The sequence below is a fragment of the Lissotriton vulgaris genome, chromosome 5 (assembly GCF_964263255.1).
Source record: "Lissotriton vulgaris chromosome 5, aLisVul1.2, whole genome shotgun sequence".
Lineage (NCBI taxonomy): Eukaryota > Metazoa > Chordata > Amphibia > Caudata > Salamandridae > Lissotriton > Lissotriton vulgaris.
In genome coordinates, this window is record NC_141693.1 from 457,866,128 (window position 1) to 457,878,885 (window position 12,758).

General features: G+C 50.6%; 1 protein-coding gene across 2 annotated transcripts in view; it reads right to left on the reverse strand.

Annotated features, from left to right (window-relative positions):
• The window catches only part of VPS13D (vacuolar protein sorting 13 homolog D), a 2,754,556-nt gene that overhangs the window by 359,080 nt on the left and 2,382,718 nt on the right, over positions 1-12,758 (reverse strand). For both annotated transcript variants that reach the window (XM_086921894.1, XM_086921893.1), the window contains exon 59: positions 10,330-10,440. In XM_086921894.1, coding sequence (XP_086778020.1) covers positions 10,330-10,440 — 111 coding nt within the window. The remainder of the gene's footprint in view (positions 1-10,329; positions 10,441-12,758) is intronic.

Consider the following 12,758-nt stretch of genomic DNA (forward strand, 5'->3'; position numbering starts at 1 on the left):
GACTGGGTACATTCAGTGGGAGTGTCTACGAGAACATCATCTGCGCTCGCAGGGAGGAAATTGCCCTCACCAGATTACCCTCCAGAACATCAGTGGGGTCTCGGTACACCCGTATCCCTAGATAACGGAACGTGGTTGAATACCAAACAAGTTGTTCGTCTTGGACTTTAATGACACTTACAGGTGTGGCAGCATTGAATGCATATATGCCAGATTTAATCCAGTTAACCCTAAATCCCGACATCTCCCCAAAGGTGCGGAAGATGGCAGTGAGTTCCATTGGGAAATGAGTCAGATCCCTGATGTACAGCAATAGGTCGTCAGCGTATAGCGACACCGCGTGTATACCGTCAGCCAAGGGGATGCCCCACTCCACGCCAGAGGTCCGCAGTAGTGCCACCAAGGGTTCCATCATCAGTGAAAAAATTAAAGGGGACAAGGGGCATCCCTGTCGGGTTCCCCTACGCACTCTGATAGGGTCAGAAAACAGCTTTCCAGTGCAGACCCGGACAGTGAGTCTATGATACAGAAGCTCCACCATGTGGATGTAATCGTCTCCTAACCCGTATTTCTGCAGTACCGACACCTGGTAAGGCCACTCTACAGAGTCGAATGCCTTCTCTAGGTCAAGCACCAGACACCCAGAGTGAGGCCATCGATTTGTGGCAACACTCTGCACCCTAAACAGCCGGCGGATATTGTGCGAGGTACTACAGGTTGGTACAAAGCCATTCTGGTCTGGGTGAACAATAGCGGCCACAAGGGGGGCCAAGTGCTGTGCCAAAGCGGAGTCCAAGATCTCATAGTCCGTGTTGAGGAGAGCTAACGGGCGATACGATCCTAGCTGGGTTTTGTCTCTGTCAGGCTTCAGGAAGGAGACCAGGTGGGCATCGTTCAGTGTAGGCGGTAGTGCAGCATCGGCGACTGCCGCCCCATATATCCGTAACAGTTCTGGAATCAAAATTATTGAATAAGCTTTATAAAATTCAGCAGGCAGCCCGTCTGGCCCTGGGGCTTTTCCATTAGAGAGAGAGAAAATGGCTACCCGCAACTCCTCCGACGTCAGCGGCGCACCAAGTTCATCTCGTTGTGCATCGTCTATCTCAGGCAAAGGCAAAGGCAAAGCAGCGAGATACTCTGCCAGATCAGCGGGCGAAGCCTGCAATCTGGACCGTTAAAGATCAGTATAATGACCCACAAAGGCATCGTGGATGGCCTTCTGCGTGTATACTGTGGCGCCTTGTTGGGTGCAGAGTGACGTCACCAGGGTGGTCCGGGTATCTTGTCTAATTAACCACGCCAACAGCTTACCCGGTTTGTCCCCAGAGTGATAGGTGCGTGCCGAGTGGGCCGTGTAGTTCAGGTTCTTAAGCCTATCGAGCAGGCGGGTGTGAGCCTCTCTGGCTGCTAATAACGGTCCCTCGTCTCCCTCCACCGCCCCCTGTTCCGCGCTCGATAAATTAGCCTCAATGCGCTTCAGCTCTCCATCTATGTATTTCTGCATGCTAGCTTGCGTGCCCAGGCAGTGTCCTCTCGCGACGACCTTAAATGCATCCCACTCAAATTGCGGAGTAGAGGCAGTGTTGTTGTTCTCCTTGAAGTACTGCAAAATGCAAGTCGAAAGTGCTCACGGAAAGGGGCATCTAAGAGCAGATCAGGCTGTAGCCTCCAGGTGGGTATCGGAGGGTGAGAGCATTCCCAACTCAATTCTAGAACATGTGGATTATGATCCGAGTGGGTACGACCCATGTAGTAGGTGTCTGTAACGTGTGGAAGTAGGTCACTGGTCAACTTATACCTGTCTAGCCTGACATGTAGAGTGTGCACACCTGAATAATAGGAGTAAACCCTAGTGTGTGGATGTCGATGTCGCCAGGCGTCGTGAAGATCCCACAGTGCCGCACAGCTCGTGAGTGCTCTTGTGGCCCCCATTACCGGCGCGCTGGCTAAAGGCGGGAAGGAGCGGTCAAGGGCTACGTCCAAAACACAGTTATAGTCACCTCCTAACATCAGGGGCATTCCATGCCAGGGCGCCAGCACTGTCGACAGCCGTGCGAAAAAGGTGCCCTGGTCAGTATTAGGGGCGTAAAGGGATGCTAAGACAACCAGGGGGCCGTCAAGTCTGCTGGGTACCACCACATATCTGCCCTCCGGATCCACCCTGTAGTGCAAAAGCGCAAATGGGATCCCGGGGCGCACCCAGACCAGCGCGCCTCTCGCATAAGCTGAGTACCCAGTGGCGTACAACTGCCCCCTATGATGTAGTTTCTGTGTCTCCGGACCGGTCAAATGAGTTTCCTGCAATAGGGCTATGTGCATGTGATGCCTTTTAAGATATGAATAGATTTGATAGCGCCGTGACGGTGTGTGCATCCCGCGCACGTTCCGCGTGCATACTCTGATCTCAGACATGTTGTCTACAAGAATTCCCCACCCCCCCACCCACCCCCCACCAGCAGCCAACATATCGCCTCGTCAATTTGTACGTCCACAGACTTCTTCGGAAGGCAAGCGCGCACAGTGTAATCATGTAAAGGAACAGTCGATACAGATGAGAAATCAGCCATTACTGTAAACAAACAAAGCTAAATTACAATACCAAAAGGTCGCCAGCGGAACATGTTGTCGTCCAAACACATTGATGTGCTAATACAGTCTGTAGTCCAGGGGGCGGTCACCAAGCACTCAGCGTGACTGCTACAGGTGGAGTGTGTGTTCTGTTGAAGGGTGCCCCCCCCTCTACAGGTGTCCCATGTTGGTCAGACCCAGCCGAGCCGTTTCTCGTGTAGGCAAAGGGCCGAGGCTCACCGGGGACGGCGTTGTTTTGACGGACACAGCCCAGAGGCGAGGTAGTGCAGACTCCCCTTTCAGTGGGGCAGAGTTCCTCCCAGTGTCTGAACGCCCCAAACATCGAACAGGACCAAGTCATTTCCAGCTTCTCTACACTCATGTTACTCACTGCGTCAGCATGGTGGGGAACAGAAATTCAGTTAGAACTCGAAGCTCCACCATCAGTGTCCCGCGGGTATTCCCCGAAGGTTGGGTCTAACAGGGTGGTACTGACCAACAGGGTCAGGCAAGGCATACCTGACAGCTCGCTCCTACGTCAGTGGATCTGGTCAGCAGTTTGTGGAGTAACAGCAGGCAGATCCATCGATACCTGCGAGTCCGGAATGCCATAAAGTTGCTCGTCATCACTGGGCATCTCCCGTGGGCTAGCCTCCAAGGCGGCGTCTGCACCCTGGGAGCCGCTAATCTCCGCCACCATCCGGAGGGCCTCCTGTTGTTCATTACGGACAAGGTCAGCCGGGGGGGCTCACCTCCACCCCCCGTTTCATCTCCCGGCTGATGTGGATCTGCGTCTGCGGCGGCGTCGGGACCCCCGAGGGTGCCTCAAGGGCGATGTCGATGTTGACGCTTCAGGATCTGTGCCCACTCCAGAGTCCAGCCATGCCTTTACCGCCTCGGGGGTATTAAGGAAATGGGTTTTATCCTGGGCTATCACACGCAGCCGCGCTGGGAAGAGTAAGGAATATTTCAGGTTCAGCTGGCAGAGCCGTTGTTTCACCGCCAAGAAGGAATGTCTCTGGCGCTGCACTTGGACCGTGTAATCTGGGAAGAGCATGATTTTTGCGTTCTCGACCTGTACCTCCGGCAATTTCCTGGATTCTCGTAAAATGGCATCGCGGTCTCGGTAGTTCAGGATGCGAATGAGCATGGGCCTGGGATTGGATGCCGCAAGAGTTGAGGGCATTGCAATCATAATTGTGGAATTTATAAAAAATGCTTTTGTCTGTCTGTGGAATTAGATTAAAATGTATTTCATGAATGCAATATCATTAACGTACAAGTTACTTATGTTTGGTAACGATGTATCTGGTAGCGACGATTCTAGCTGCAGATTCCTTACGTAGAAATATCCCTAGGCGTGAGACTGGATCAGGAAAATCTTTTGGCACAGCATCCCTATGCGCCGGGGCGGCACCACGTGACCCCGCCTTGATGTCGTCCGCGGACGTGACGTCAGCAAGGTCACATAAGTCCCACCCCGGCGTGCTAACATCAGTTTTCTTCTGAGAACTTTTCCGTGCCACAACGCGGAGCCATCACAAACAAAACTGTGAGAGTATGAGAACAGTGTGCGAAAAAAATCAGTGAAACAGAAAGGAAGGAAGCAAATGGTGAAGAACAGCATCTTTAGGGACAGTGCCAAGCACTGTGTTACAGAAAGTCATGGACGGGAAATAACAGGGCACAGCTTCTGAGAAGCAACCCTGCAAAGCGAAGGCGATATCCACCCTGGAGACAGAAAAAACATATGATAAATGTCATCGCAGACGACAGAAAGTCTGCAACCACAATCTATAACAGTGAAGGGCAACATATCCGGAACAGATGAGTAACAATAAATTACCCCAAGAAATTACCATCAAGTGTGTCGTATCCCCTGTAAAGAGCCAAGGGCTAGGGCACAGCCAAGAGACCCCAACCCAGAGGACTGCAGAGGAGTCAGAAACCCCAAGCAATGAAAAGGGAAGAAGATTATGAGTAGGCCCCACACTGGAATAACAAGCGTGTAGGGATGCAGAGGTACACATGAACCTACCGTCCAAGTACCAGAAAGGAAGGGGTGGAACAAATAACAGAACAAAGCATCCCGTCAGGGATGAAGTGAAAGAGGACACTCGCAGAAGACAAAGACACCCGGAGGGAGCCGGGTGCAGAAGACCAAGCTGAAGGTCCTCGCAGAACGGGTAGGAAGGGCGGGCCGTGAAGGAATCTGCGGCTAGAATCGTCTCTACCAGATACATCGTTACCGAACGTAAGTAACTTGTACATCTGATAGAGACTACTAGCTGCAGATTCCTTAACGTAGAATAGATACCCTAGCCACACCCAGAGGGGAGGAGGGTCTGTTAGAGAACCTCCAAAATCACAAGGGAGTTACCCTTCAACCGGAAAAGGGATGGGTTACAATGTCAAAAAACAGCAAATTTCCCTTTTCCTCACTTTATCAAGGATAATGATCCTCATGGGTCACAAGATCTTAGTGCGCCCTTCCCACCCAACATGAGTATGGTCAATGCGAGAGTTACCAAATGTACAAAACTATGTACAAAACTATTTTGGGACAATTCTTCAACAAGAGCACATTCTCACACATGAGTTTAAAATTTCAATGATTTATTGAAACAAAGGTTAAAATATCAGTATTCTATTTGGGTCATGGTGTACATTCTTTCAAAATCAGTAATCACAATTAAAAAAAAAATCCTTTAAAACCATAAACAAACACAATTTATTACAAACAATTCTTTTGGTCACTTTATATTTAAAAATAAAACAAACACATTGTTGACGCTGCGTTTCGGTGACATGCACAATCTTGCACCTTCTTCAGGACTTTATTCATTACATGTACATCTATTGGCTCCAGGTGGAACCTTCAAAGTTCTATGTGGTTAAAAACTCTCTTCAGGTCCCAAATTTGACAAGTTAGGGGTTATTTCCTTTCCTGGCCAGAAATTTGGTGATCCGAGTATCTATTTTTCTTGTCTTTTAAAAAACTCTTACAAGAGAGGCTTGTTTACTTCTTCTCTGTAAGGTATATGTAAGCGGTGTTGTTTTCGTTTAAAGTTCTTTTTTCCTCTTTGGAGGACGTCTTTTAGTTAAGAAGGTCCAAGCTTCCAGGATATGGATCTTAATTATATATATTTATTAATTAATTAGTGAGGTTTTCTTTTTCTTCCTCTGTAAGTTTTTCTTGATCTTGTACAATTTAATGACGGCCCACTGTATTGGAAATGTTAACAAATTGTTCCAAATAGTGAATAGGTGGATCTGGCACGACGTCCTCCCTTGTCAGCTTCCTTTCTGCTGTTAGAGAACCTCACCAGCTTGGAAGGACACAGGACCCCACCCGGGTATGTGTCATGGGCACAGGGAGGACGGCCCAGCCTCCACCAAGCAGAAGTAAGCAAGAACAAGGAAAAGGGAAGGCCAGGATACCACAAGCCTACCCGAGAGGCAAAGGGCGTCCACCAGAGAACCCGGAGGGACGAACAGCACCAAGAGAGTACCAAAGGAAGAAAAGAACCACCCACAAAATCCAAGGAGAAGAAGTGGAAACGGAGAAAGAGCCCGCCGCAGGAGAACACACACACACAGCAAAGGGGACAGCTGAACTGGCATCAGCCCTGAGGAAGCGGACAAGGCAGGAACGGCCCCACAGCCAAGAAGCGCAGACGTGAGAAGGAAAACACAGTCGTGCAAAGCTCCAGCAGAGCAAGGGATAGGAGCACACAGGTAAACTCCGAAGCCCACGGAGGTGGACCATAACGACCAGGCGTGCGCAGCCGGCAGCTGGTAAATACTATGAAGTAGTGTGCCCAGAGCAAGCCAAACAAAAGAAGAAGACAGAGGCAAGGGAACACCAGAACAAGCCCCAGAGAAGGACCGTCCAAGTGGCACAGCCTAATCCACGAAAAGAAGGGCGGCCGGCCAGAAGATAAAGAGGATAAATCTGTATTACAGGCCTAAATCCGTCAACCAGAACACAGGAGAACACCAGCAGTATCCTAGCCCCCCTGGAACACAAGGCAGAGAACCAGGCATAAATGTCGGATAACAAGGTGGAAACACCACCACACGACGCCGTAGACGGCATGACAAAAGTCGGTCTAGCGATCCAGAGGTTGAAGAGGGACAAAAGGTACGACAGGCATGCCCTGTAGATGAAGGATGGAAACACCATCGGATACTGAACATGACAGAACCTGGAGCAATGCAAGCTGCGCTAAGACAGAAGAAAAAAAACTGCACCAAGCGGTATACAGTGACGCCAGGAAAAGCGAGGACTCCAAGAAGGTATCCACACCCGCCCAGCTTAAGACAGAGCTATACAATAGCTACAAGTAGCCTACCTAGGGTATGACACATCCCAAAACAAAACATGGGAACACCTCTTAGGGAAAAAACCCCGCTGCAGAGGTCAAGAACATAAAAGACTTGTAGGTAGCACCACAGGCGGCTTACTAATCAGTCCAAAATTACACAGATGTTCCAACCTGAGGACCTATACGGCTTTACTAACAGTCAAAAAACACACACACACACCAAAAGCTAAAGGGCTGTACCAGCAGCCAACAGTACAGAGGGGCCAACTTAAGGACCCTGAAGGCATTCCAAGCCACATAGACAGGCCAACCGAAACACTAGGCCCAGAGAGAAAGGTGGGATAAACGCCTTCCATAAGGCACCTGAGGACCGACAAGCCGAAGCTTACGGAGGGGGAGGAAGACTGAGCCCCACAAGGAGTCGTTGAATGGCAGAGTCCGCGTGGGTGTTAAATAACAGAATCCCATCAAAAGGCAGGTCAACAAGACGCTTCGTATATTCTCCGGAAAGACGCTATCCCGCAACCAAGCATGGCGGCGAAGAGCCACAGAACTCGCCATAGATCGGCTGAGAGAATCAGAAACATCCAAGGCCGAACGGAGAATAAATGCAGCTAATTCCCGACCATCCAGCACATGGTGCCGCAGATCAGCGCAGACACCTTCATTAGAGGAGCGAGACAGAAGGGACTCCGCGGAATCCCATAGGCTGGAGGTAGCCTTGGCCAACACACAAAGTGTGTTGAGCGCGCGCAAAGCAGCACTAGTGGAAGCAAAGATGTTACGCCCCCAGGAGTCATACCACCGGGCCACCCGTGATGAAGGGAGCAACACTGAAGGCAAGGAAGAAAAAGCAGTCTCCAGGACAGAGCCCTGGGCAGAAGGGTGGGAAAAAAGGCAGACTGGATCGTGGTGGCGGTGGAGGAGCGGCTGAGGCACTGGATCTCCCGTAGCAGCATGCCCCCAGGCACCCAGAAGAGAGTTGTGGAGCAAAGCTTCAAATGGAAGATGCAGCTCCCCTCCACCAGAGCCCTGGTGGAGAACCTCCAACAAATGGTACGTAGGGAGTGGAGTGACCGAGTTGCCTGTTTGCAAAATGCCAGTGGCCGTGGAAATGGCCCGGACAAAGGCTACACTCGCCTCAGTAGGGCATCGCGGGGAGAGAGCAATTCTTCCGTGGGCGAAGGCTCCGTCCCCGAGCCCAGCTGGAGAAAGAAACTGACAGCCCCAGTAGGATCGAAGACCCATGGATGAGTGAGGGACCTGAGGGGTCTCCGAAAAAGGCGGAGAAACCTGCTGGGCAACCAACCGAGAGGTGCGGAAGAGAGGGTCAGGGGTCTGTGGCCGCGGAGACGGCGTAGAGCCAGCCCTGGAAGACGTTGGGGAAAAGGCAACAACGCGGCGTCCAGTCTCCGGTGAAGAGGAGACAAGGAGATGACAAACCTCTGGAGAGGAGGGGACATCCAGAGACTAGTCGATGCCCAGATGCCGGGACGGCGCCGTGGAGTCCGTCATGGGCACCGGTGTGTTCTCGACCGATGCCGAAGTGGCCCCCAGGGGTGAGAGTCTACCTCCACCACCACAAGCTTGACAGGAGAAAGAGGCGGGTCGGAGGGGCTAATAAACGGATCCAAAAAGGTGTCGGCTCACCCTCCGACGAGCCAGCCAACTGTGCAGAGGTCCGATAGGGACTCTGGGAGGCCCCCGGATCCTGGCCTCCACCCGCGGTGCGGCCAGGGCCGTGGAAGAAAGCCATTGATGCGTCGGTTCAGCCACCAGTAAGACAGCCGCCTGCCCAGAGGACCGAGGGGGACTCGGGATGAACCGTGAGTCCCAGCGACCTCCTGCGACGCCACAGGGACCCCCGCTGGGTTTTGCGGCGAGGCCAGGACGCCGTGGGTTGAAGAGGGGAACCCCGTAGGGCCGCACCTCGACAACACCACACCTCCAAAACCTAAATTCGAACTCGTCGGCGCAGGAGTCGAATCTGCCAGCGAGTCTGCGGAGGACTCCGTGCATGGCGAGGGATCTGCAGACGTCTCAGGAAGAGGAGGGGGGCCCAAAGAAGCCTGTAGAGCCGTAGCGTAAGCCTCCATTTGGGCACTAGTGGCCCCAACGCCAGGAAACAGCGGATAGGGTGGCAAAGGGTGAGGCGCACGTCCCGAGAGAAACCCGCGCCCTCTGCAGAACGAGGACAAGGCCTCGGTGAGAAGCTGCAGGATGTACCGGAGGGCGAGCGACGCCGATGGGGCTTCGGTGAAGGACGATGCTGCAGCCGGAATCAGCGGTTTCTGGACCCTTCCGAGGTAGGGGACAGACGCGGTGATGAGACCGATCTGGACAAGAGGGCCGAAAGCAATTTCATCCAGCGCTCCCGCCGGGACTTCGGCTTGAGATGCTGACAAGCGTTGCGGTCCGTGGAATCATGGTGCTCGCCCAAACACCACATACAAATAGTGTGAGGGTCCGTCGCCGACATCTGAAGCATACAAGAAGTACGTATCTTGAAACCCGAAGGCATTTGCACACTGTTCCCAACTCAAAAGCGTTAAAAGAAGGCCTAAAAACTGATCAAGGGAACACAATCTGGATTTGCAATGCACGCGGAAAAGAAGGAAACTGACGTCAGCGCGCCGGGGAGGAACTTATGTGACCTCGCTGATGTCACGTCCGCGGACGTCAGGGCGGGGTCACTTGGTGCCGGCGCAGGGATGTTGTGGCAAAAGATTTTCGAGATGAAGTGTCACGCCTGGGAATAATTCTACGTTAAGGAATCTGCGGCTAGTAGTCTCTATCAGATATATATATTTTCATAAATAAATGAAGAACTTTTGTAATACATTGAGGAAATTAAGATTGTTTGTTGATCAGATCTAGTTTGACATAGTTTTCTTCTTGTTGCTATATTTGTGGTTCAGAGCACTCTGTTTGATCATAGGTGAACTATTGGATAATAGCACATAAGGGATCCTTGTTTTTAAAATTTCTATATATAATGCAAACAGGAGAGGCGACATTGGGCACTCCGCCTGGTACCCCTTTCTATTGAGAACAGGGAGGCCTCACTATTAACTGACAATCTGGCCACTAGCAGCCTGTATCCACTAAAAACCCATATATGGAACCTAGGGACAAAGTCATACATCTCAAGTGCTTAAAAGTGATATCTAAAGAATCAACTAGCTTCTTTCTTAAAAATAAATAAACATAGTTTGGCAAATAAAACCTACAGTTAGGCAACAACATTATTTTTGCTCTGAAAATGTGGTTTTTCTACAACGAAAAGTTTTAATTAATATATTTTATAAAATGTACTCCGGGATACTGTGCATGGGAGGGTCTATTCAGCACTACTTACTACCAAAAGAGATCTCATCTGGGTGAACACAAATTTCAAATGCTTCTGACAGATTTTAAATTCAAAATTTCTTACCTCAAGCTCTTGCTCATCATCAGGTCTCATTAACTGCCGCTTCTCTAGTTCCAGAAAATCATCCAAATCACTTGAAGATCTTTCACTTCTACGTTGATTGAAATCAGTTATCTATAAAAGAAAAAGTAAAGCTAAGAGCAGTTTTTAAGAGTGAATAGAAAGTTACTTACCTTTGGTAACTCTCATTCTGGTAGATACTCTACCTAACCACAGATTCATCACTTTATGAGTCACAAAAGGTGCCAGACAGGATAAAAAAACTTCTGAAATAACTCAAGAGGGTCAGCAGGGGGCGCCATCAGCCACTATTGCAACCCAGTACCACTTATCCCCTGATGCAAGTCCCAATACTTTGGGAAAATACAGACAGACACCTTTTATAAATGGAAAAATGGCTTAGGCCTACAGGACACTTGTGCCAGTGTCACAATGGTGACGCCTAACTTTGTGGACCCTGGTCAGATCATACTAGGTACAGACTACCTAGTGACCAATGCCAGCAATGTCACTACCAACCATAGTATGGCAATTGTTGATTTCTCCTGGGGAGGGGTAAGTGGCCAAAAGAAAGTTGTGGTTAGTTCAGACCTCCCAGTTGAATGTTTGTTGGGCAATGATTTGGAGTCATCATTATGGTCAGAAGTGGAGCAGAGGACTCACATGGAAATGTTAGGTGTGCCAGCACATGTCCTTGCTGTGACTAGGTCACAGGCCAGAAGATGCCCCACTGAACAGGTGCTGGATCCTGGAACAATGAACCAGACACCTTCCAAGAAATAGAGCAGTAGGGTTAAGGCATTGCCTTCCCCCTTGCCCCAGGTTGTGGATCACGTCTCAGAGGAGGCTGACCTCAAAAAGCTGAGGGAAACTGAGCCTAAAGAACTTGAACCTGATCAGGTTGAGTTTCTGGGTTCAGGGGGACCCTCCAGAGAAGACCTGGGGAAGGCACAGTTAGACTGCCCTTCTCTTGAACCCCTCAGACAGCAGGCTGCTGCTGAGGCTGCAGGGAACGCCACAGGTGCCCATAGGGTATACTAGGATGATGGACTCCTATACTCAGAGGCAAGAGACCCCAAACCTGGTGCAACCAGGAGGCTGGTTATCCCCTTGTCTCAGAGAGGTTTCCTTCTTACCTTGGCCCATGAGATTCCCCTTGCAGGACACTTAGGCCAGAATAAGACTTGGGACAGAATTGTCTCACACTTTCACTGGCCTCACATGAATGAAGATACCAGGGAGTTTTGTCGCTCCTGTGTCACTTGCCAAGCCAGTGGTAAGTCAGGTGGCACAACAAAGGCCCCCCTTATACCAATGCCTGTGGTGGGGGTACCCTTTGAAAGAGTGGGGATTGACATTGTTGGTCCAATGGAACCCCAGACAGCATCAGGGCACAAGTTTATACTGGTGGTGGTGGACCATGCCACCAGGTATCCTGAAGCTATTCCCCTTAGGTCCACTACAGCACCTGTTGTGGCAAGAGCCCTAGTTGGAGTGTTCTCCAGAGTGGGCTTCCCTAAGGAGGTTGTCTCTGACAGAGATGCAAACTTCATGTCAGGATATCTGACTGCTATGTGGAAGGAATGTGGTGTCAACTACAAGTTCACCACACCCTATCATCCACAATGCAATGGGCTTGTTGAAAGGTTCAACAGGACCCTAAAAGGGATGATTCATGGACTACCTGAAAAGCTCAGGCGTAGATGGGATGTCCTGATACCTTGCCTTTTGTTTGCTTATAGAGAAGTCCCACAGAAGGGGGTTGGCTACAGCCCTTTTGAACTTTTGTATGGACATCCTGTAAGAGGACCCCTGTGTTTGGTGAAGGAAGGATGGGAGAGACCTCTCAAAAAGCCTACAACCAACATAGTGGAGTATGTACTTGGTCTCCGCTCCAGGATGGCTGAGTCTATATGGAAAAGGCTTCTAAAAACCTTGAGGCAAGCCAAGAACTCCAAAAAGCTTGGCATGACCAAAAGGCTGTCCTGACTGTGTACAAGCCTGGACAGAAGGTGTGGGTGTTGGAGCCAGTGGCCCCAGCAGCACTCAAAGACAAATGGTCTGGGCCCCACACAATCATTGAGAAAAAGGGAGAGGTCACCTACCTGGTGGACCTTGGAACTCCCAGGAGTCCCCCCAGGGTGCTCCATGTGAATAGGCTCAAGGCATATGTCGACAGGAAGGACATGAGCTTGCTCATGGCCACAGATGAGGGACAGGAGGAGGAGAGTGACCCTCTCCCAGACCTGCTCACTCAGAACCCTGATGATGGGTCAGTAGATGGTGTTGTCTTTTGTGGCAGCCTCTCTGAACATCAGCAAAAGGATTGCAAACAAGTTCTTCAATCCTTTAGACATATGTTCTCTCTGACACCCAGTCAAACCAATTGGTGTACCCATGAGGTTGACACTGGTGACAGCCTGCCAGTTAAG